The sequence below is a fragment of the Photinus pyralis genome, unplaced genomic scaffold, assembly GCF_008802855.1.
Source record: "Photinus pyralis isolate 1611_PpyrPB1 unplaced genomic scaffold, Ppyr1.3 Ppyr1.4_LG7, whole genome shotgun sequence".
In the NCBI taxonomy this organism is placed as follows: Eukaryota; Metazoa; Arthropoda; class Insecta; order Coleoptera; family Lampyridae; genus Photinus; species Photinus pyralis.
In genome coordinates this window covers 11,007,019-11,033,091 of record NW_022170738.1, presented here as the reverse complement: position 1 = coordinate 11,033,091, position 26,073 = coordinate 11,007,019, and the positions used below count along the sequence as shown (strand labels likewise).

Genomic DNA, 26,073 nt, shown 5'->3' with positions numbered 1-26,073 from the left:
ATAAAAATCAATATATTTATTTCGTAGACAATACTGTAGATGTCACAACATGCTATATAAAATTTATATTTACAGTGGTCATTATAAAAAATTAAAAAATATCACACGAATGTGGACGGATTGTACGATACGTAAGAGTAGATTACGAATTCTCAAAGGAAGTAAAGCAAGACGAAGAGTGGAAATATGGTCAATAGAGTTCTCGAGCTACCAGACTAAAAAGAAAGTCATGAAAGTGAGTAATTACAAATCGACACTTACAATGATGTAGTAATTGCAACGGTCACCACGACAGCATTCGGAACATTTCCAGTCCTGGTACCAGATGTGCGTGCATAAGGGCATTACACTATCTCGATAACGCAAGCACTTCTCTTTGGTAGAGCACCGTTTCGAAACATAGTACTGTTTTGCGGCACCGTACGTCCAATAGGGCGTACTGCCCCAGCTTATTTCCGAAAGACAGTAGTCTTCACCTTGTTCGCATGTTTTAATTGTATTCAAACACTTCTCGGCGTTATCCTCTTGATTATCGCACACATAACACTCCAAACTCGATGCTGTAAAATCAACATTAAGGAAACTGTTTACGTGTGAAATTTACATACTTAAAGTTAGGCTTATCGCAAATATAAAAAATGTGGTCCACTTTATCATTATTTATTTATTTTTTAAACATTAGAGATAAGAAACTTTAATAAAAACACGGGTGAGTGAATCATAACAATTAATAACAAACAGAGCAACGCCCAATAAAAACGTTAAAATGAAAGTAGTGCCAATGGCTACATGACGTCAAAACATCATTGCGACTACTAGCATTAGTTAAATGAACTACCGTCTAAAAGCGGCAAAATTCAATTTGTAATTTTATACTATTTCACCGATTTTTAGTTTGATTATAGGATAATTGTACGTGCATTTAGTACATAATTATTAAATATATTAATTGGGCATAACGTTTGTGCCCGTTATATGTTAAGATTTGCAAGAAGTCGCTTTTTATTAAATATCAAATTATTAACTAATGTGTTCAAATCTGGTTAACACAACATTCCTTTCGAGCAATTATAACTTTTTCACTTTAATGGGAATATTTCAAAGAACTTCGTATAATAATTTCTAACCATTAAAATACCTTACATTTTTGCTCATTGTCTACACATAGCAATGCCGTAATGACTCTCATGAATAAATAATTTTTAACATTCAAGCTGTAGGTATAGTGCTGCTTGTATAATTCGAGTATTTCTTAAAAGTAGTCTGAACTAATCAATCTCATGTCAATATTGATAGTAAGGTATGAGTTCATCTGACCAATTTACATAAGCATACTCTTAGTTTATTACATATTGAACAATTTCTAGTTGTTTTAAATAATAGGCGATTTTTAATCGGTACACTTTTGGTAATCAAATTTACATAAGTTTTTATTTCTTCAGAGATTTCTTAACACTGAGCTGGGTTTCAGGATAATGCATCGGCTGCAGTCTCATAAAAGCATTCCTAATGTCATACAATACTTGTATCTAAAATTTAATCTAATTCGATAGTATTAGAACTAAGGCCTAATCTGTTTCTAGAATTAGTTTAATACTGATGATGTAATTCTTAAATCTGTCTGTTACCCAAGCCAACGCTAATGCCTTTTGCTTGATCTGTGGATATAAATAAGTCTCTCATCTAACAGATATCGTTCGAGAAACATATATGTAATCATTTTACATGAGTTATCCGTATTGATTTGCATTACTTAACCGCCAAAGGGTCTAACCTCGGTCCCCTACTGTTCTTAATCTTTATTTGCCTTGTTTAATTTCTTGTAATATCTTATTATTTGCTGAGGATTTAAAGATTTTTACATTTTACTAATTGCATTTCATAAAGTATCATTTAATGTTACTAATTGGGATTGTAGCTCTTCATCAGTCTAATGCACAGTTTTTGAAATGCCTTTTAGTATTGCCAATAACAAATTATAAATGAAGGAATGCGTTTTTATAATCTATAGTAGCACCAGCACTAGCAACTGCACACTTGCCACCACCCAATGCACAAAGAATATCATCCATTACAGGCGATAAGGTCGTACAACAACTATGATTTGACCTGATTCCGATTTTTAGGTAAAACATTATGTTGAGTACCAATTAAATCTTAAATTTGGCCTTCGATGGATCTTTCGAGGACCTTAGAGTATTATACCGGTAGTAATGTAGTATGCTGATTGGATTAGAGATTAGAGTAAATTTCTGGCTTTGCAGTTTTTGGAATAGATTTTACTATTGCTATCTTCCATAGGGACCTAGGGAAATGCGAAGATGTACAAATAATAATGCTTTTATTAATCCAGGTGATCCATTATAATAGATATAGGATACATGTTTCCTTTATTTAAGTGCAAAATTAATACTTTTTTTTAAATAAAAATGGTAGCTAACATTGAAAGCTCTGGTATATTCAAAATGAAAAAAAGGTTTTCACTAACTTTAGCGCATGTTCCATGAATTGAACAGCTTCTCAAAAGGTCATGTAAGGGACTATTTAGTGTACAAAGGAAAATAAGTTATGGCATAAATTTTCTTATAAATCAGACTCTTAGCATTGCGCAGTCGCAAATATGGGATATGTTTATGCCTTTACTAAAAGAATCTTTGGTTAACATTTCAAAAAATATCTATAAATCAGAAAGTAGACATTGCGCCAGAGCTGGGTAAAGCCCTCTTGAAAAGGGCTTGAAGCACTAAGCACCGAGCACATCGTTTTCATAAAAGTGCTTGCAAGCACTAAGCACTTTTATGTGATGAAAGAGCTTGGAATTACCAAGCACTTTCTAAAGTAATTGAAAATACAAAGCACCAAGCCCTTGGAAAGTGCTTGAAGCCATTAAAAGTGCTTGAATCAACAATATAAATTAATATAAATATAAACAATATAAAGCACCTTTCATATTACTGGAAACCAGGGTTTCTAGTCTATAACTTTTGATTGAGACTTCTGATCGAAAAAGTACGAATTGATTTGGATTCTACGTACCCAAATTAACAAGAGAAAGTGTTTTCCCGAGAAATTTTGGTGTAGTCGATTTTTGGTAAAAAAGGAAGGCTATACACTGCCTTTTTTTGAGCCCCGAAAAAAAAATTGTCTCAGATCGTCCCGGAAAAAATATTTTCTTATAGAATGTGCCCTGTAGAATCGATAACTTCAAACAGTTCCAAGATTGGGCTACTAGTTCAAAAGTTACAGCCCTTTGAATTTTTTTTCCAAATTGGTTTCTAGCCTGCTGGAAACACTTTAAAAAACACGCTAGAAACAGTACTTCCGCATCGTAATTATACTGGAGGAATTAGTGGTTTTATCGCTAAAGTTTTGCTTGTCCAAATTTTCGTTTAAAACGATTAGGTAAAGAAAAAAATGTTTTTATCGGTACAGTACTCTCTCCGTACCCATGGGTAATGACTAATGTAGAAGTAATAACTGCATGCGCTATAAAAGTAGGTACTACCTACATGAAAAAAATCCAGAATGTTGCTTGGAAATTCCTTGACACTTGTTACTTGTAAGTACGTACCTACCGAGACGTATCTTCTGAAATAATTGAAATTAGTGATAGTATGTTACGTGAAGAAATGCACAGATAAAATTTGTAAACTTTTAGTATGTAGGTAATAATTCTTAATTACAAATATAAAAGGACAATAAAAGATAACAATTCCTTATAATCAAAGTAATACAGATATAAGGGTTAAGACTAAATTAAAAAAATAACTTGCAAACCAAAATTTAAACTTCTACTATTCTTGGTATTTACTATTTTGGCGGTTTGATGTTATTTTCTGGCCTTTTATAAAAATGTTAATTTAGTGGCAAGTGCGTGGTAATTGATTAGGTACTTTTTTTGCCGTTCAGGTAATGTATTATATACGCGGCAGTAAATAACTAATAATAATAAATAACTAGAACAAAACTTAACGTATGCCAGTATGCCCTGAATATGATAGGGCAGCGTTAATAAATGGCAGAACTATTACCTCTTCCTTTTTTTGTTCGCGAAATCGTACGACCCCTTTCAGTTTCACAGGAAACCACACAATACGAAAAACAAGAAGTCAAAAGTGGGATGTGCAGACTGCAGACTAATCACTAATGAAGCACAGAACACGTAGGTAACGTCAGAGTAGGAGTGAAGGAATGAGTAAGACTAAGGGTTTTCTAAATTCGTCACCTAATTCACGATAAGAGCTTCGTTATGAAAGTGCTTGAAGCTCTTTGTAAGTGCTTGAAGCCCTTAAAAAGTGCTTGAAGTTCTTTGAAAGTGCTTTAAGCTCTTTGAAAATGCTTGAAGCTCTTTATAAGTGCTTGAAGCTCTTTATAAGTGCTTGAAGCTCTTTATAAGTGCTTGAAGCTCTTTATAAGTGCTAGAAGCCCTTGATAAGTGCTTGAAGCTCTTTAGAAGTGCTCGAAATTGTATGAAAGTGTTTCAAGCAGTTCAATAGGGCTTGAAGCTCCAAGTACTTTTAAAAAAAAGTGCTTGGTAATTGAAGCACTTTTTCCTGAATTAGAAAAGTAATTGAAGCACAGAGCTCTAAGCACTAAAAGTAATTGAAGTCCATTAGCAAGCACTTCTTTCAAAGCACTACCCAGCTCTGCATTGCGCACATCTGATTTTTTACAATATGCGATATGCGTGTACTTTCTAGAAGCATCTATGGGTATAATTTCAAAACAATTTCATTATAAATTTTTAAAAAAAGTAGACATTGCGCATATTAATCGTCAAGATTTTTCTCGGTTGGAGTGTCAGAGGTATAAGGTACCTATTACGAACTAAATATCTAGAAAACCCTAAGATTTTCGGACGGACCGACGGAAAAAGTGGCCAACATTAGTTGGACAATGCGCTAAGAATAATCAAACTTGTCTCTCTAACTTTGGCAGACAATATGAATGTAAAATTTTAATGGTCGATATTAGAAGTAATAAAAATGAATTGAATACTGATAGTGATAGGAAAATATTTAAAGCATTCAATTCGTTTTTTCTCATAATATCTTCAATCAAAATTGCGCATTCACATCACCAGTTCTTCCAAAGTTACAGGGATGGATCTAGGATTTGGTTTGAACACGGTGTAGCGTACAATAGCAGCAAATGGCAGTAGAGGCAATATTTATTAGTACGTAAGGGGGCCTGTTTTAGTAAATGATAGCAGTAGATAATAACTAATCAATGTCATTAGATTCTTTTGTATTTCTTGTTATTGCCCAAGGCATGTTAAATGCAATTTAAGTTGCCTATCTTTACGTGGGCGATTTGATCTGTGGAATATGTTAATAATCTTATAAAACAATTTCGCGGTCCCATATTGGTACTTGTATCGTTTTTCTATTCAGATTACAACCGCCGTTATTTATCGAAAAATGATTTTTCTATTCGTGGATTTAACTAAAAAATCAAGACATGTATAGACGCCCTTGTAATCATTGCCAGGCATTAGACTTTAACTACAAAACTCAGTACGGCACTGGCGGATTTGTACTTTAAAGCCATTTGGTATAAGTCCTACTTTTAATTAATTAAATTACGAAATGCCTATTTCTTTAATGGCACGATACTTACACCAAAGTGAATAATTTATTTATATTGGATACCTACTAATAGCCATTTGCGCTTTTTATAAACAGGAATTAAGTAACATGTAAATAGTCATTCATTTAATGTAATTCATTCATAAATATAATTCATTATTATCGATCATGGATTCTCTAAAGGAGGATATTTAGTCACGCAAGGAATGCGTATTCATGACGGATCGACGGAGTGATGTCACTTATTTTCGTTTTCTCTAAATCCTTCAATTATATGAGCCCCCATCATAAACGCCTACGCTTACTTTTCGGGATCGATCCGTGCGAGTGTAGCGGTAGACGTCCCGCAGCAGTCAGGCGGTTACAGGTTAAAACAGCAACGTTCGTCTGTGCTAGAGTGGTACGCCGCATTGTTGTTCAAACCTCTTGAATGAAATGACGTTTTCGCCTCCTGTTGGAGGAACGTAGAGGTTCACGTGACTTTCCACCAATCGCGCGTCGCGAATAGACGAGCGAAGTCGTACACCCTCGCACAATAGCAGAAACATGGAGAAGGAGCAGGCAGTCGTGCAGTTGTATAATCATTCTGAGAAGTTGTGTCGTGTGGTACGGACATTTGACGGTGACTGTTAGCTTGCAATGTTGACAGAAAGTGTTTTGTAGATAATAATCGAAAGTGTGTGCTTGTTAAAAATGCCCACCGCGCCGGATTCCGAATACGAGTTCGTATCGCAAGAGTGGCTTCTGGCCGAATTGAGGAGCGATTCGAAAAGTTTGGTTATTTTAGACTGTAGAAGTTCGAACGAGTACGGAGAATCTCACATTCGAGATGCCGTCAATTTTTCTATTCCTTCTATAATGCTACGACGTTTGGCCGCTGGAAAAATTGATCTCGTTTCGACGATAAAGTGCAGAGAACTTAAGAATAAGATTTGTAGCAATTATAAAGAGAATTTGTTCGTTCTTTATAATGAGTTATACGGAGTTCAGCAACACCTGAGTGATTCTACGCTAAGCGTTTTACTGCGAAGGCTGACTCAAGATGGTTGCCGTGTGGTGTGCTTAGAAGGTTAGTTTTTCTCGTTTTTTCGTTATTTCGCCTTGATCTCGTATATTGCATTTGCAAAATTGCGAAAAGCTTCCTCTTGTAACTGGCGTGGAAATTTGTGGCATGTTTATCTAAACTTCCATGATCCACAGGTACAATCGACCAGTGCAATAATAATGTTAGTTTTTGCCTCCATTCACCGATTGCTTCAAGTACGTACTTTTACTCTGCCCATTGAATATTTTTAAGTTTAAGTTTCCAATTCATTCATAACCTCAACGATTACTTAAGCGTCGTGATTATGTCACGGTTAATAAATAATTCCATTACCTAATCGCGTACTGGCGTACATAATTAATAAAAACGAAAATTTCTCTTTTCACGAGATCGTTCACAATTACAGATTTAGTGCTTACCGGATGTCAGACGTGATCGTATCCGGTGTTTTCGAAAATTAAATAGGCACCTCCTATTTTATGTTCAAAGGATACACACACATAATCTAATTTTATACATCCTACTTCGGCCTTTTTTTTATTATTTAATTTGTTTTGCAATGAATTTTTGTGGTCCTGACATTAAAATTGTATTCTTGGTACAATATGTGGTACTGCAGGGGTGAACTCCCACCGTTTGAGGTGTGGAATTTGAGGTAGACATCCCGTCTACCCCGAACCATTGAATGGAGTGTCCCTCAGGAGAAAAAAAATGTGAAAGAAATCATAAGACGTGGCCTTGAGAGGAAATTCCAGATGAATAGAAATTTGGAATTTAATAGTTCTGTTTACACCCTTAATAGTTCTACTACGCCACAATAGTTCTATTGTTCTACATATACAGGGTGGTGCACGGTAAGTAGGAATATAGGGATTTAACATGGGAAATTAGTTTTATGCAAAATCCTGCTCTCCTGTACATTTTACAGAAAAAACTGTAGAGTTTAAAGTTGTTCAGAATTAAAAGATGCATGCAAAACTGTTTTTACATGTTTTATTAAACTTTTGGTTTACCCGCAAATTTAAAAATAAGTTTCAACACTTCTGTTATTAGCAATAGCCATGACTTTTGTTGTTTTATGAATTGCCATTAATAATAGAAATGTTCAAGTTTACTTTTAAATTTGCGGGTGTACCAAAAGCTTAATAAAACATTGAAAAACAGTTTTGTATGCATCTTTTAATTCTGAACAACTCTACAGTTTTTTCTGTAAAATGTACAGGAGGGCAGAATTTTGCATAATACTAATTTCCCATGTTAAATCCCTATGTTCCTACCTACCGTGCACCACCCTGTATTTGCTTATTTTTCACCTGGTATTGACAGACTTCTCATTCATATCATGTATACAAGGTTGTTCAAATAAATAATTAATACTTTACCGATAACATAAAAAAATTGAAAAAAAAACTTTGTACAGATGTAAACCGGTGGTTTAGCAACTGATTGTAGGAAGTGATTTGAAAAATATACAGAGCAATTCAAAATACCCGGTTGAGCCACTGTAATCCTATTTGCAAAAAGGTATATTATATAGTGTTGTGGAGCGCGAATATTTGCAACCGAATTTTGCAATATTTTCGGAAATTTAAGCGAATATTTTTCACAAATTCTCGAGAACTACATTCTTCCAAATGTTCCAGTGTATGGAGTTTCTTCTAGTTTTAGGGGAAAAGAGACAGCGATGTCAAACCTTCCCCAATCGATTTCTACGACTTCAAAAAACAGTGCTATTGAAAATGAGCCGGATAAAAGTCGCGAATTGAGTGTCAAAAAATTCTCCCACTGAAAATCGTATGGGATTCTTCATATCCTGTTAATCAGCCAACCCCCAGTTTCGCGCGTATCACATTTTAAGATCTGCACTATGGCACTGTATCTGCGACGGCAATTTTCTTTTGTATGTATGTTAAATAAACACTTAAAAATGCGTTTTATGCTTTTAAAAAACATAAGGTTATTAAAAGATGTTGGTGTATCGTAATTCTAATTAGTATAGATCACTACCTACTTTTAGTATATTTTGTAATATTCTCGAAAGTTCCCGTCTTTTCGCAGCGATAAATAAATTAAAGGAATTTTACAATACTAGGTATATGTAATTAATTCAATGAACGATTCTGGTGCGTTCATGGCCACCTAGATTAAAAATAAAATTTGACTATTTTTCCAACCCACCTCGTATCCGATGTAAAAGCGTCTGTAGAATTCAAAAAAGTAAAAATTTACAGGGTGTACCATTTGCGCAGTCTATATTTGATTTATACCACTTACGATATGTGGGTCTTTACTGGAAACCTTTATGGTTAAAAATTCAAATATACATCAGGTTGTAAGAGATCTCGCATATTCGCTTAGATAGAGAGTTGGTTAAATGGACAAAAATGATCCTCGAGTTATGCCTAAATAAATAAAAAAAAACATTTCCCCCCTCTAATGGCGAGAAATAACAGTTGACGTTTTTTATTTCTGGTTTTAAAATGCTTATTTGGGGAGGGATTTAAATACCACACGAACTTTCTTTAGGGAACTGTTTGTGTTCTTTTAGAATGTGATGGAAATGAATTTTCGGTATCATTAATACTGTATTTTATATCGATACCGATTACTTTTGTTTTTCATATGGGAGTCATTTTAAAAACTTAGATCTAATAGAGAAAAAATTCCAAGCATGTTTATAAAAAATCAAAAAAAGTTCATAATTAAAAAAATATATATATATATCGAAAAAAACGCGAAAAATATAAAGGAAGTTATAAAAGTAAATAAGAGCTAATGGCAACCGATTTTCTCAAGATTCTTTCAAGTTCGTAACAAATTTTTCCTGTGACGTGCACCAGTTACATTCTCATGAACCACCCTCAGGGTTATTCTTACTTCAAAACGAATCGGACAATAACAAATTCGTTGTTGAATGCAAAGCCCATATTAAATAAACAATTTAATTCCGTTCAAATACCTGGAATTGAAAATGATTCAGCCAGCATAGCTGATGACATTTTAATTATGCTTGCGTAATAATAATTTACCTAATCCATTTGATTTACTGTAAATAATTACATGCCCTATTCTGTTTCATTCAATGACCACTACTTTGCTGGGTCACTAGCTGACCATGCATCAGAATGTTTCCTTTGTTAGTATACAATCCACACGACATACTTTCCTGAAATATGCGAGTTTAAAATGACACACGTGGCCTTGCCTTTTATGCAAAGGTCGATTTTAAAACGCCCCCACAAATTAGTCGCATAAAATTAAAGGGGTGCCATAAATAAACATTTTTATAGCGTGCAAATGTAAATTTTGTAAGATGGAACGTGGGAGTCGCGTGCGTCGTTTGAGGCCTCGACCAGTCAAACATCCTTCTGCATGTTTAAACAAAAAAAAAGACGCGGGAAAGTAATTCCCCAAGAATTAATTGTGCAATAGGGTGAGCGAGCGGCCGGTTAATGACACCACTTCGGCAAGATGGCGCTACGTCGGCCCACGATTTCAATGCTGAAGCTTGTTTACAACCGATGTCGCAACTCCTAGGCGTCTCCAGCTTTCTCTCGTGAAAGAAAAAAATTGACTGGTAGGATGATATGTGGGTTATTAATCCGATAATTTCGCTCCGAAAGTATTCGCGTCCCTCCCACGTCCCCCTCTCGCGTAATTAAACGAGTTAGAAAATTCTTGGTAATGCGTGGGCTTTACAAATTGTCATTTCATTTTCCCCCATTCACTATACACCTACGTTAACTGGACATATGGGCGATTATTGTACTTACGATTTTTTACGCGCTTGATTAATTGCGGACACTTCTTGTTGGCTCAATCGGTTATTAAATAAATTTAGATAATAACGGGCCAAGTATTGGACCCTTAAGACACCCCGATCTCATTTTCGCTCGGGTCATTTGTTGCAGCGGATGTACAGATTATCGACGGAGGAATAAAGTAGGTACTAGATAATTGGATTGTTTACTATCGAGGTTTAAAATCTCGTTACGAGTGGAGTCGTGGGCGCGGAATTGATTAGTAATCTTTGAGTAGTGGGTGTAACGAACTTGCTGCATATGAATGAATGAACTTATTTTCAGAGATATTGTATCAGGTTACCAACCTACGCCGAAAAAAATTATAAATGAAAGAAGGTAGCGAGCGCTTCGTTTCTAAATATAGTTACCGGGCATTCGTTTACCATAAATTGACACAATGGAAAGGCTTTTTGCTTTAAATTATTCAACGGGAGAGGTCTAACAGTATTGAGATCTAAGAAATTTGGCGGCGCCCAACGTTAATAATTACTTGTACCATGAATGTTTTAATTATATCTTCTACACACGCCGATGATGTCACCCAGAAGGGAACTTGCAGTTTACAACATGAAATAGGTGGTAGTATATCCGCATCACTTCCCGACCACTAATTTTAGAACTTCTTAGTAATGTAGATTTTACTTTGACTCACTTGATATATCGATGTTTAATCATAGGAGTAAATTATTTTGCACTATTTTTGTTCTGTTACCTCATCACACGAAATAAAAGAAGATCGGGGTGATTCATGTGTCATTTGTCTTTGTGTTACACAATTGTTGACCAGGGACTAATCGAGATCGAAGGAAGAGGGCATAACGAAACGGTGAAATAGGCGTGAAAGATGCGCGAAAGAGCCATAAAAGCAGATGGCTAAAAGAGGGAAGATATAACACTCCAAGAAGGTGTAAAGAAACCGTCAAGAATATCTGAACCACGAAGGAGGTTTGAAGAAGTCATGATAAATGGTAAGTGGTGGTGAAGAAGACCTGAAGTAAAAGTCAATAATGGACGAAAGAGTGAATGACACCGTGGGAAAAAGTGAAGGAAGCATAAAGGGGTAAAGAAAACGAATATGAATGCCAAATTGCGATATTCACGTTAACCCAATTTTACTAGTATGAGTAAGTTCCTATACCAGAGTATAACCTTCCTTTTTTACCAAAAATCGACTACACCAAAATTTCTCGGGAAAACACTTTTTCTTATTAATTTGGTTGCGTAGAATCCAAATCAATTCGTACTTTTTCGAGACTTCTCAATCAAAAGTTATAGACTAGAAACCAATTTCGAAAAAAAATTCAAAGCGCTGTAACTTTTGAACTAGTAGCCCAATCTTGGAACTGTTTGAAATTATGGATTCTACAGGCCACATTCTATAAGAAAATTTTTTTTCCGGTCGATCTGAGACAATTTTTTTCTTGGGCCAAAAAAAAAGGCAGTGTATAACCTTCCTTTTTTACCAAAAATCGACTACACCAAAATTTCTCGGGAAAACACTTTTCTTATTAATTTTGGTGCGTAGAATCCAAAACAATTCGTACTTTTTCGATCAGACTTCTCAATCAAAAGTTATAGACTAGAAACCAATTTCGAAAGAAAATTCAAAGGGCTGTAGCTTTTGAACTAGTAGCCCAATCTTGGAACTGTTTGAAATTATGGATTCTACAGGCCACATTCTATAAGAAAATTTTTTTTCCGGGTCGATCTGAGACAATTTTTTTTTCGGGGCTCAAAAAAAAGGCAGTGTATAACCTTCCTTTTTTACCAAAAATCGACTACACCAAAATTTCTCGGGAAAACACTTTTTCTTATTAATTTGGGTGCGTAGAATCCAAATCAATTCGTCCTTTTTCGATCAGACTTCTCAATCAAAAGTTATAGACTAGAAACCAATTTCGAAAAAAAATTCAAAGGGCTGTAACTTTTGAACTAGTAGCCCAATCTTGGAACTGTTTGAAATTATGGATTCTACAGGCCACATTCTATAAGAAAATTTTTTTTCCGGGTCGATCTGAGACAATTTTTTTTTCGGGGCTCAAAAAAAGGCAGTGTATAACCTTCCTTTTTTACCAAAAATCGACTGCACCAAAATTTCTCGGGAAAACACTTTTTCTTATTAATTTTGGTGCGTAGAATCCAAAACAATTCGTACTTTTTCGATCAGACTTCTCAATCAAAAGTTATAGACTAGAAACCAATTTCGAAAGAAAATTCAAAGGGCTGTAACTTTTGAACTAGTAGCCCAATCTTGGAACTGTTTGAAATTATGGATTCTACAGGCCACATTCTATAAGAAAATTTTTTTTCCGGGTCGATCTGAGACAATTTTTTTTCGGGGCTCAAAAAAAGGTAGTGTATACAGAGTCACACACTCCAAGACTTGCAAGACGAGACAGGACAAGAAGTGACCAAGCTCATGCACAAGCACCAATAGAAAACAAGTAAATCAAAACCACTACGTCCCATAGACAGACGGACATACTACCTTTAAAGTCGATTCGTTTATAGTTTGAGCGTGCATAACTATTTTGGTCTTTTTCTATACAAAATTGGTGCATAAATAACAATTTTGTCATCCTTTGGGTAAAAATAAATTCGTCCCTAAAAATACGCATGGATCATTTCTTCGGCATCCAGAAATCGATTTTGGTGTTTTTCTCAAGAAAATTCGTGCATAAATAAGTAAGGATTAAGACCGATTTTGAGCAATAAACTGATGGATGCGAAAGTTAATATTTAATGTAGTCCAGTTGACTAATGAAAACACCAAACTCTCCCCAAGTTTTGTTATAAAATTTGATTGAGCGACTGGTTTCGACTCCGTAGAATCGTCTTCTGACTATGCAATTTTTATTATAAAGAATGTCATATACTAAAAACGTTTACTGCCAGAAGATGACTACGAAGTCGAAACAAGTCGTCCAATCAGATTATTATTTATAACAACACGAGCGCGATCTATTGATGGCAGATATTTCACTTTGGCAACGCTGTTAGAACTTATTGAAGCACAATTCGATTTGCTTATATAGCTCGAAAGTTCTCGAACGCTTCCGAATATTCTAAAATGTTCTCGATCAAACACGCCATATTTCCCGGAAAGAATGCGTCACACTCGCATTCGTTTCGTATCACCGATGACCTATCTGTTATGGGGCCGCAATGTATCGCAATTTCTAGAATATTCGCTACATTTGGTTTGCATTTTTGGTTATGTGACCTTTATTCGACACCAATAGCAGTCAGCGAAAAATCCCAATTTATTAAACAATCTTGTACTTAAATTCCACAGGAATGGGTATTTAAAATAATCCAGGATTTTATATTCTCAATATCAACGATGCGAATAAATATGTAGCAATGGAAAAGCGATTTCCTTAAAAATCATTAATCATGGCGTAACTAGGGTAACAGCCATTCAATAATAATAGATTTGCTTATTTCGTGATGCAGCAGTAATATGCAGAAATATGCATATTAACGCACTGATAATTGGATTGATATTGAATCTACATACTTATACCTTCAATAGACTGTAATAATAATTATTATTTGATCTTGCCCACTCATTCGCAAATTTGATTACTGCATAAACCTCATCTAAAATGTGATTGTTGCTGACTTCACACAAGTTCGTGTAGTACACTTTCATTGCATATAGAAAATCTGTCCGAGCGTAAAAAAAAAGTTATTTCATCATCTCATTTGGATCGAATAAAAAGGAAAATTCGCCATTAGAGCGGCACGCGCGGGGATCGCGACTGATTAAATTTTGCATATCGCCATTTTCGCGACGGAAACTATGCAATAAATATTTAACAAACCCGTCGAGAGGGAGGGAAATATGCGAGATGACAGAACGTTCAGGAAAAAAGCATTAATTTATCAACAAGACCGGTGACTCTAATGTGAATTTAAAGGATGCAATTTCGGCTGACGTCTCGCTCTAATAAATTATTTTCAATTTTCAATTTAAAATATGGCGAATATTAACGTCGTTTTTTCTCCTCGTCTTTAAACAGTAGCTTCTTGTAAAATAAATTACATTATCTTTAATGCATTAATTAATGTTCAACAGCAGGAAGCTAGATACATAAAGTTGTTATTATTATGTATTATAAAAAAAGCAAGATAAATGAATAGCGCTGTAGACATATTTATTAGGCATTGCATCCTATAAGTAATTATTTTAAATTCTAATTATAAATATATAAAATATACATAGTTAAGTTCTTCCTTTGAACGTCCGCGCGCCTCTGCCTCAGTAGTGTATGGCGTCTTTACGATCTTATCCTGTCGAGGATATCCTTTTTACGCGATCATTATTGTTTTTATTGTGTAGTGAATCTAGATAATAACAATAGTCATGCGTTTCCTTTGATGCCCATATTAGACCGTTAAAAGGAATTAACTCGGGGCGCCAATGTCAAATTTGATTAATTTCGTACGGATATCCGATTTTGTCCAATTTGGAAAGATGCGAACGACGCTTGCATAATAAAATCACTTCTGCTTCCTCATGTTTAATTTAAAATTGACCCCAAAACGGCACCGAATTCTTGAAAACTTGTGACAGACGGACGTTTGAAGATGGCGCACATATAAATAAATTCTGATCTAGATGAAAACTTAAAAAGGATTCCGATGGGCTATTCTTGGCTAGACGGTGGAAATTGTTAACATTCTAACGTATTTTCAATGTCAGCTCATTTTCTCGGGGAATGAAATTCTAGACATCAAGTTGGCACCCCTACCTAGTCAATTTGGTTTCATTATTTTGTTCCAATTCTCAACTCCAGGATCCATCAAATTCCAAATTAAAAATGTTTCATAATTTTTGTTTAACTAATTTTGACCAACAACATAACAATTTTGAAACGTAAACGAATTTTTTGTGATCTCCAGCAAGCACCCTCGACCCCCAGTTTATACGATAAAATGGCAAAATCGTCAAAAGTATCGTTCACGATTACTCTACACGTTTTCAAATTTCTTTGCACATTTACAAAACGTTTGACATTTCCAGAAGCTTCATTTCCAAATTTCACATACACAAACTACTCCAAAACTGACCGTTCAAAAACTTTCTCATTTCCAAAATATTGTAATCCATATTGTACTAAAGGATGGCATAACCTCAAACCAAGGTCCAAAAAAACATTTTATTTAATCTCGATAATTTTCAACATGAAAATAACGTTCTGAAACGTAAATACAGGGTGGGCCATTAGTGTGTGGATGAACGATTGAGGGTTTTTTAACGCGCATATTTAAAATTAATTGTGGGGGAGTGTTGAAGGACCCTTAAGGCTACAACCTAAAAATATTTTCACCGAAATTGCAATTGTTATACAGGGTGATTTAAATCATAGTTGCCTTTTTTTAATTGGAACCCCCTGTATACATATTTCGATTCCTTGGTCAATTTTAGTGTGACTTTATGTATTACACATGATATCTAAAATGAGTAGTTTAGCCGCAATTTGTCGTTTTTTCAAAAAGTAGATGTCCAGTAAAAATTGAATATCGCAGTTATCATAAAACTTAGAAGGCCGTGACTTTGCACTGGCACTAATCATGAAATGTACTAACATACGTCGAACGGCTGAAGTTAAACTTCTTTTGTGTTAAAAGAAATCACTCCGTCAACTTAGAAAATTTCAATCATTGGTAACTTGATTTTTTTTAATGGAACTGCGAAGTTTTTTGCATGAAATTTACGATTGTATTACCTTTCTAACGGTATGAGCAGGTCGGTATGTATCTCTTACCTATTTTTTGTAATGTAACAATTTCGAATAATTCAGTGTTTTTGCGATTTTTAAAGCCTCTCAGTAATCAGTAGGCCGTTAAAAAGTAAGAACATCAATTCAAATGATAAAACATTTACCCCCCACAAAACAAAACACAAACTCTTGTTTGTAGTAGCCCATTTTAAAAGATAAAATAATGAATTTGCATTTAAACCAATGCGTGAACTTGTAAATAAATCAATTTGAATAGAAAGCCATATTGGAAAATATTAACACAAAATAAAATGAAATATCATCTGTCAGTTTAGTGTATTAGCATTTAGAATTCTGTTGTTGATTTTTGTATTAGAAAAATAGAATTTGAATAACATATTTTAAACGGTGCTCTTTGCTTTAAATTTGTAAGTCTCTTTTTTTTTGCTCTTCTTCAAAATGTTCTGGTGCACATCGTAGAAGAAATGTGGTTTCAGTATGATGGTGTTCTACCTCATTTTTCTATAAACGTTAAAGAATGGCTGAATCAAGAATTTCCTGGGAGGTGTGGTCTTGAACATTTATTGAAATAATTATTATTTCTTATTTTTATTTAAACTTTTTATTTTGATTTTTTTAAGTTTTTGTTTTATTTTATTTGGAGTAATTTTTTATAAATTCAACTGTTTATAATTTAGAACGCCCTATTAATTACTGAGAGGCTTTGGAAATCGAAAAACACTGAATTATTAGAAATTGTTGAATTAAAAAAAAGATGTAAAAGATAAATATCGACATGCTTATATTGTTAAAAAGGTAATAAAATCATTTGATGCGATAAAAAAAACCTGGTAGTTTCATTTAAAAAAATCAAGTTACCTTTGGTTGAAATTTTGAAAATTGACGGAGTGATTTCTTTTAACACAAAAGGAGTATAACTTTAGTCGTTCGGCGTATGTTAGTACATTTCATGATTAGTACCACTGCAAAGTCGAGGCCTTCTAAGTTTTATGATAACTGCGATATTCAATTTCTACTGGACATCTACTTTTTGAAAAAACGACGAATTGCGGCTAAACGACTCATTTTAGATATCATGTGTAATACATAAAGTCACACTAAAATTGACCAAGGAATCGAAATATGTATACAGGGGGTTACATTAAAAAAAATGCAACTTTGATATAAATCACCCTGTATAACAATTGCAATTTCGGTGAAAGTATTTTTAGGTTGTAGCCTTAAGGGTCCTTCAACATTCCCCCACAATGAATTTGAAGTATGCGCGTTAATACACTCACAATCTTCACCCACACACTAATGGCCCACCCTGTATATTCTCCTAAACTGCAAACCTTAAAATTGTTTACCTTCGTGTTAATTAATTACTCTTTTCTTCGATATCGGAAAAATATGGAACCGATGTCAGACTTTTTTAAAAGCGCTTTTGAGATAAAGCCCAGCTCAATTGGACGGATTTTTCTTTAACTCATGCCCTTTTGTTCCTTGGAATATGAGGTCGAGCGGCACATTTTCCTTAAATTGCACAACTTTACCTGTTTCAATCCGGGATTTTCGAATACCATTAAAAACCGATAATTAACGGACCTATAATTTAATAAGATTGACTCCCTCCCCGGCACGAGAGCCCTCGGCGGCTACAAAAACAATTCAAACATCCCGTTTTTCCTCGTTCTGGTAGTCGTTTTCGGCCAAGGACAGATTAATTAAACGCGCTGGGTTATTTTTCGCTATAAAAAAATTCAGTTGTGTCGTCGTTGGTGAACAAAAAACTTGATTGCTGGAATACGTAACATTTCCATAATGCCATTACAGTTTGCACATTTTAAATTCTTTGAGGTTTTATGAGTTGAAAGAGCTGCCGCTTCAGGATATGGTGGTGATGTGTTACAAATTCACACGGTGCACATTTTAAATATTTCAAAGTATTGTGAGTTTTCATATGCCTACTTAACTTGGCTTTGTACTGGTGCGCCAGCATGTAAGAAGGTTACATCGGGCTATGCGCAGAACCTTTAGAGCCCGCAGGAGGAGCTAACTTAACTGACTATGAATAGTTGTATAATCAGACAATGCACATTTTAAATCCTTTCCAGACGTGTGTGTCGTTTCAACATACGTTGAAGATTTGTTCCAAATTACAACTTTAAATATTTTGAGCGTCACACTGTGCACAATTTAAATATTTGGAAGTTTTTTAAGCGGCAACCGCTTTTTAATTTGACGGTTAGTAAGATTGAATACTTTTGATTTGGCGGTTGTTGTCATTAGTTTTCGTATTTAGCTTTATAATAATTAGGTTATATTTCTTCGTGTTTTTTTTATATAAAATATTCTGCTATTCGGGTCGAAAACGAATCCAACAAATCAGAGATCATGAAAATCTGTCCAACCGTTCTTGGCTTATAAGTTTTACATAAGTATAAAGCTTATAGAAACAGATTCAGATTTAAATTTAAGATACCAAAAATTTCAAGATTGGAGGTTAGTAGGTTGCGTGGTATCCCTGGCAACGGACTGAGGGTGTTTGAGCGGCAGTGATCCTACGCCGTTTAAGTAGCACACCCTGTATATTTTTAAATTTTTGGAGCGGACAAATACCAGGTCGCTCGAATAAATAATTAAATTTATTCTTCAATCTAAATAGCCATGAATGAATGGATCAAAATCGTTCTTCATTTGACTCTACATTACTTCAAATAAAGCAGACTTAGTCAATTTATTCAAGTAGTGTCATCCTTTTGGATATCCTGAAGCGGCCTGTATGTATCTTTCCAATGAGCTATGAATAAATTAGCAATATTTTTTCCGCTGTGTTTGCGTATAATTATTTTTCTGGTCAACCTCGTACCTATTAGTTACCGAAACCACCGTATCACGTCTAAGCTCCAAAAATTTACAGGGTGTACCATTTAATTAAATTTGTGGAATGTACGGTTACTTCCACACGAAAATACTGTTTATGAGTATTCATTTCGTTTCACCATTGAATAAAAATAGTGTTTTTATTCAATGGTTTCACTCAATAAAATCAGTGATCAGAAATAATAGTTTTTGACATTTTTGATTGCTAATTTTGAAAAATCGCATCAGCTCTGGAAGCTTTTTCAAGACTTTCAGCGGTCACGCGAAAAATTCCTTAGAAAATGGCGCATTTAGAAAACAATTCGGATTTCGTATGTTTCGATTTTTAAAAAACCAAGTTGGCGCAACTTTCGATATTTACGGAAGTGGCGCCATCTTGAAATTACGAATTACCTATGGCTGTGAACTAAATTTGAAGTTTCTATTTGAACTGCCGAAACTTTCTAACGGACGGGCTTCGTGAATCTCCATGAAAATAAGCTTTAGCCCATGGTGACAGTGTGACGGTTTATTAAATTGTATAAACTTCGTAATGTAGTTAACTTGGCAAAGGGTGGTGCTGGATAAAAATTTCCCATCAGATTTTCTTTTTTCAAATGAGGAAGGCGAGTTCAATTACCAACCTTATCTGATTACAAGTGTAAGTGAACGCGAAATAATTGCATTATGTTTTTCCACCTCTAAACGAAGGAGACACAAGGGTTGCAGAATAAAGATCGCGCGCCCGAGATTCCCTTCTTGTATAAGCCGCCCACGCCGAACGGATCCCAAAGAGGGATGGAATAATGTGTGTGGGTAGCAACCGTTTTCCGCCCTCGTCCCTTTTCAAGGGCACCCAGCCCGTCTGCTTCCTTGCCAATTTTAGTAATGATAAACCCACGCCTTTCGTACATTTTATTTTAAAGTGCATTCGTTTAGACACGATGGCATTGCGTTTTTATTTAATCGCGATTAAAGGCCCAAACGGGCAAACATTCCATTTTCGCGTAGCAATGGGGAAAAAGTGATATTGCGAAAGAGCTACGATATGATTAGTTATTTCCAAGAATAAACGCAAACCAGCGGTTAATTAAAATGTTCGTGGAATAGATAAGTTGTAATTTATTCGCTCAATTACAGGGCCGTCTTAGGAATCTCTTATCCGTTTTCGTAGGGCGCGCTTGTAATTGGAAAGATTGGCGTAGGTATCTGTCTTATAGCGGAAGTTTCGCTATGCACAAGGAGCCCGAATATTTTCTCCAATTCCGCCCGTGTCCCAGATCTCAGCATTAATAAATCGGCAAAAAATGGGATTATTTATTCATGAGCCCGAATTACATGTTAAAAACAATTTCATTTCCAGCACATAATTATGATTGTCGGTAGCATTAAAGAATTTGAATGGAAGATAGACGGCGAAGAGGCCAAGGTAAGGTAAACTTCGGCAAGGTTAGGTGAGCACACCGGAAATCGTAATGGATGGATACGATTTCCTACCGGATGGGCGCCATTCAGACTAACTACGCGCGCGAGTGAGAGAGCCTCCGTTGCACGGCTTATTACTTCACTCACGTGGGAATTTGTTATCGAATGCAAATTGCACGCCGAACAATGTGACACAGAAAGTCAGGCCACTAAAAATTGACATTTCCCTGCAACGATTTCCTTTCAGAAATAGATTAATCGTTTCCCGAAACCGGATTTCCGGTTTTTTGCGAAATGCGCGCCTTCCAGAAACGCTGCCATCTTCATTCATTAACCGTTTAGTGTCCCTGTTATCTTTTCATTATTGTGTTTTTATAAGCGCTCATAAAGGAGATAAGCGTTTCGCGTTACGTAAACGCTGCACTCTTAATGGTTGGTTAAAAAAAAGCCGAAAGGTCGATAATAAAACGCTTTGTTTCAACATCCGGAGCGTGAAAAATGTGAGCGTATGGCATTTAGAAAAAAGGTCTATTTCTAGCGCATTTCCTCACATGTGTGTATATTTTCACTCGATGTAAATGTGGAACGGTGTTATGAAAACATTAGTCACTCTATTTTTACATGCGAAACGTGTACATTTGAATTGATAAGGGAAACATTCAATGCCACTGTACAACATTGAAATCGAGTTTTTCAAAATAGAATACCGTCGACATAACATTTCCGTCTGTCTGTTGCCCGCCATCGTAGATATCTATGGACTTCCGGTCTTCATACAAGGTGTAGTATGTGGGTGGTAAAGGCACCCAAACGGCAAGATGATTCATTGGGGAGTACTGTCCTCCTTAATTTTCATGTACGTGAATGAACTGAACTGATCACTCGAGGTTTTTGCAAAAATATAGTGCTAATTCTGGCCAGGAAAAGCGGCCACTCAGTTCGCATTCGGAAACACGACTTTTAATCCGGCTCATTTTCGATATCACTGGTCCATTGGCGAAGGTTTGAGATTGCTGCCTCTTTTCGTTCTCGAGAAACAGACGGGCGGACATCACATAAGGGGAATTTCTTTCGAAAAATGTTCAAAAGTATGCATATCTTGACGTCGGAATAAAGATCGTGACTGTGCATGCGCTGGTTAAATTATGGCACTTTCTGATATTATTATTATTAGCAGACCTAGCGAACTTCGTACCTCCTGAAATGACCCGCACACCTGATGTTTAAAATATGCGATATCTATAAATCAGAATATTACGATATGTTTGTCTTGACTAGAAGCATATGCGGTTAAAATTTCAAAAAAATATCTATAAATAAGGAGGTTGTCATTGCACAGTCTGCGCATGCGTACATTAGTCGTCAAGATTTTTTTGGCTGAGGTGCGGGAGGTATAAGCTACCGAATGCAAAGAGAACGAAGTAAATATCTTGAAAACTGTAGGAGTAGTTAAGGCCTCGCACACATCATATTTCCCGGAAAAATTGCATCACACCCGCCTTCGTTTTTTATGGCCGATGAGTAATCTTTCATGGCGCCTCGAGATTCGCTACAGTATTAAGTATTTCGTGAACAAAGTGTTTGACTGTAACTCACTCATCTCGTGTCTATTAGCCCCCCCCCCCCAAATTTCGGAGTCTAACTTATAGTCTATTGGTCCCTATGAATAATCCGTCACTGCTTATAAAGAAATAAATCGATCCTCTGGTCTGCATCCCATCTCTTCTCGCTCACTTCATCTTTAGGCTCGATAACAACAGAACCAAGACAATAGAAGAAGTTTGCCACCAAGATCTCTTGGGACTGTTAAGCTCAAGTACGAAGCGGAACATACACAGAGTGAGGTTTTGACCACTCTGTTTCTGGTGTTCCCATCTTTCCGCAACCCACATAAACATAATCTTCGCTTTTGGAAAACTCAAAATTGATTACGGAAAAAACTCTTGTCTCTCCCAAAGCGTAGGAAATGGTCAGAAAATATATACAGGATAAGTATCAAGTTCTATTCGATGATCTTCGTTAATTATCTACAGTGTGTTCAAGATAAGAATGAACTGCATGGGGAAATCGGAAACCATAAGAGATACACAGTCGGTTAAATTAGAAAAAAGTCGCGTATTTTAGGGCTAAGTAAAATGATGTTTAAAACATTCGGAGTTCCGAAGATATTCGGAAAATGAACCATATTCGATTTTATTATTTTTTTTTAAAGATATCAAAAAACAAATTCCTCATAGGCACTTTTTGAGATTTACAAGATGGTGCCCACAGATTTTCACTACGACGTTTCGTTTTTGAAAAACCATCTTCAACTTTATGTTTTATACGGACCGGAAAAAAAGTACGTACTGTATTGACTCGCATTTTTTATTACGAATACAATGGCACAAGATGATTCTTCTCGTGATTCTTAGTGTATCATTTGAAGGAACCATAAATGCATTATTTTGACTTTTTGACGTCAAAATGTTAAAAATTGTTTATTATTTAAGTAAGAAAAAAAGGCTTACTATTAAATTTTTAAGATTTTGGTGTAGTAGGCGTTGACATCAAAATAAAAAAGAATAGAGTTAATTTCGTTTTTTTTACGAATTCTTCGTAATTGATCGAAATTGTTAACATCATTTTACTAATCCCTAAAATACTTTTCTAATTTAACCGACTGATGTGTATCTCTTATGGTTTCCGACTTCCCCATGCTATTCATTCTTAACTTGAACACACTGTATTTCAAATATTAATGCATTTAATAATCGCAAGGTCTTCTTTTTTGACTTCCTTAACTGTTTGTTTTTAAATGCAACACCCGGTATATTTTATTGTTATCGGACGCAGAATAAACAATTTGCTGTGGTCTAACTCTAACAGTATGTGTGCCAAATTTGGTTCCAATCGGTTCAGCCGTTTAGTCCATTATTCCATACCTCCCATGTGTGTAATCACTTTCGTCTGGAATTTTAATTAAGGTTCATCAAATTTCCCTTACTTCTAGTGTTATATTCGTTGGTCTTTTTCCAAAAATTAGGGTGCAAGTGCTAAGAGCACTAATGGTCTTGGGGAGACACTGTGGAGTCGTGTATACCCCCGGACAATAAAGATTCGCTGCAACCTTCCTTTTCACTCGGATTGGGAGGGGGGTGTTGGGGGGGGGCGGTATGGAAAACCTCCTAGGAAATAAAAAATGTTCCTTTCTGTTAACTATCATAGGTGTTCATGTACTACTACGATCAAGGCTCAGCACTTTCATGTATAAAGACCCATTTTCCTACTCCACAGGCTTCTGGTAATCGTTCCATGGGCCTCGTCCACAAATTATGGCGCAAGTAAGTCTGGGTGGCATGTAATACCCCCCATTCGTTTCACATAAAAAAGATTCACTGTTCAAAGTGAGAAGCCTGGGGGAAAAATGTAGAACCAGGGCGGTTTACTCCCCACGCAACAAAGATTCACTGTACCCTTCCCTTTCACGTGGGAGGTTCGTGAGTTCCTGGCGAGTTTTTGGTACTCCATAGACTTTTGGTGTTACGTTCGTTGGTCCTTTTCCAAAAATTATGACTAAAAGCACTGAAGGTCTTGGGGAGAAATCAAAATCTGGGGGGGGGGGGATCGAATACCCCCAGGCACGAAAGATCCGCCCTTACGTTTCACTATCATAATGTGTACGTAAACTGGGGAGTCTTGGGGAAAAATCTACCACCGGAAATACCCCCAGGTAAACACACAAGACAGATTCACTGTTTCCGGTGAGAAGTCTTGGGGGAAAATGTAGAACCGGGGGATCCAGGGAGTATACCACCCAGGCAATAAAGGTTCACTGTGCCCTTCCCTTTGAGAGATCTGTGGGGAGGGATGGAAATAAAAATTGAGTGTTCCTTTCCCTCAACTAGCATAAGATGTTCGTATACTGAGTTGTATCAAGTTTAAGCACTTTCGTGTGGGTTTTTAATTCATTCCCATAAAATTCCCCTTCTTGATGAATTTTTCCTACCCCACGGGCTTCTGGTGTTACGTTCGTTGGTCCTTTTCCAAAAGTTATGCTGCAAGTACTAAAACCACTAAAAGTCTTGGGGTGAAATCGTGAAATGCAAAAATGGGGGGTATGAAATACTTCCAGGCAAGAAAGATCCGCCCCTTCTTTTTATCTATCATAAGGTCGGGTTGGCTCAAGTGGCTCTTGGGTTTGCTCGAGGGTTTACCTAATCTGCATCTTAAGCTCCCTTGTCCTCCAGTTCCTTTGAAGTTACCTGTCATTACCATTTTGCAATTAATTAAACGTTATATTGGGGGGTGAGGGGGTCCGGTTCTTAGACATTGCCTGCGGTACCTGATGACTGATGAGTATTTTAATTTTTTTTCTGATCGAAGAACGCGTTGAATACGTTAGTAACAATAAACAGTTTTTTTTTATAACAAAAAAGTGGTTGTGATTCTCAGACATTGTCGACCTTCAGTGTTCTTTAAATTTCGCCAATCGCTAAAAAAACATTAACTGCAATTTGTATTCCGCTTTGAATCCCAACGGATGTTTATTGCGTTTAAGAAGTTGTAAAATGCAAAACAATTAAAATGTTGTTAACGCCCACATATCCACGTACATGAAATAATGAATAAAGACACACCTTTGTAGCGGAAATTACGTACATTGCAACCGTGCAACATTAATGAACCTGCTATGACATTAAACAGACAGGCAGACATTTCGGCGCGGGCGGGGGTCTATTTGTTTACATAATAATAATATGGGGCGTTAAAGATCTAATGTTAATTACTTTCTATTTTTACTTTGATTGCTTGTGATGGTTCCGCCTTTTGGGATTACATACTTCCTGGTTCTTTCCCGTGATAGGAATTTAAACTTGCTTTTGGAATGATTGGTGGTTTGTTAGTACAAATTGCCCCATTCTCCACTGCAACCAACTTTTTATTGTAATAATTTGTAATGAAAAGGCCATTAGAAGGACGTGGAGCCCGAAATCTTGGCTTTACCTGAATTATTGTAACGAGTATCCCATACATCGAGGCGCCATCAAGTCGATAAAAGATTAGGCACCGGCGATAAGGAATGAAAGCGGATGCGAAGCATTTTTTCCTTGAAACGTGACACGGCTAGATTTTTCAAGAATGTTCCCACATTTTTTGTAAAAACTTTCCGATTGCTATATAAACAAATTTGTTTAATGAGATTTCCAACGCCGATGCCGAAGTGATTATTGTTAAAGTCCGCGCTCGCGTTTGTTTACAAGACTGTTATAAAATTAATTAATAATTAATGAATAACAGGCATAGTCGTCCACGAATTTCGGTTATGTAGATTTATTATCCCCGAGCTTTTTTTAGGCTCATCAATCGATTGGGTTTGGAATTGTGAATGTGTACATAATATTCATTCCCGGTTGAGTCCCTACGCCCTCTTCTTTCACCTCATTAAAAATCGAGCGCCTGTACGTCTATTTTTAAACTTGACTGTGCGAGTTCAGATAACACCTAAAGTTCGGGTTGGCTTTGAATTGTCGAAGAAATATGAGTTAATTGGGATGTGTTCGATTGCTTATTTCGCAGGTTTATTTCCAGGTCAAAGTTTGAAATTGGGTTTCGACATTTCCTGGAAAGTAGGTGAA

At 35.9% G+C, this 26,073-nt stretch overlaps 2 protein-coding genes across 2 annotated transcripts in view; one reads left to right on the top strand and one right to left on the bottom strand.

Moving 5' to 3' along the window:
* Position 1: 1 nt before the first annotated feature.
* Positions 2-774, bottom strand: LOC116176002. Its single transcript, XM_031494421.1, has 3 exons — positions 609-774; positions 262-560; positions 2-215 (listed from the first exon to the last, which is right to left on the bottom strand). The coding sequence occupies exons 1-3, from the start codon at positions 655-657 to the stop codon at positions 153-155; spliced, it is 411 nt and encodes a 136-aa protein (XP_031350281.1). The 5' UTR covers positions 658-774; the 3' UTR covers positions 2-152.
* A 5,356-nt stretch (positions 775-6,130) lies between these two features.
* Positions 6,131-26,073, top strand: part of LOC116175999 (dual specificity protein phosphatase Mpk3-like) — a 29,907-nt gene continuing 9,964 nt past the window's right edge. The window contains exon 1 of the mRNA XM_031494418.1: positions 6,131-6,657. Coding sequence (XP_031350278.1) covers positions 6,282-6,657 — 376 coding nt within the window. The 5' untranslated portion in view covers positions 6,131-6,281. The remainder of the gene's footprint in view (positions 6,658-26,073) is intronic.

What these genes read in the sequence shown, in the direction of transcription:
- LOC116176002 (XM_031494421.1), bottom strand. Translation starts at nt 657, where the DNA reads ATGATAAAGTGGACCACATTTTTTATATTTGCGATAAGCCTAACTTTA. An exon ending in TGCGATAAGCCTAACTTTAA is followed by an intron (nt 561 to 608) that starts GTATGTAAATTT and finishes TTGATTTTACAG; the next exon opens with CATCGAGTTTGGAGTGTTAT. An exon ending in GTTGCAATTACTACATCATT is followed by an intron (nt 216 to 261) that starts GTAAGTGTCGAT and finishes CTTTCTTTTTAG; the next exon opens with TCTGGTAGCTCGAGAACTCT.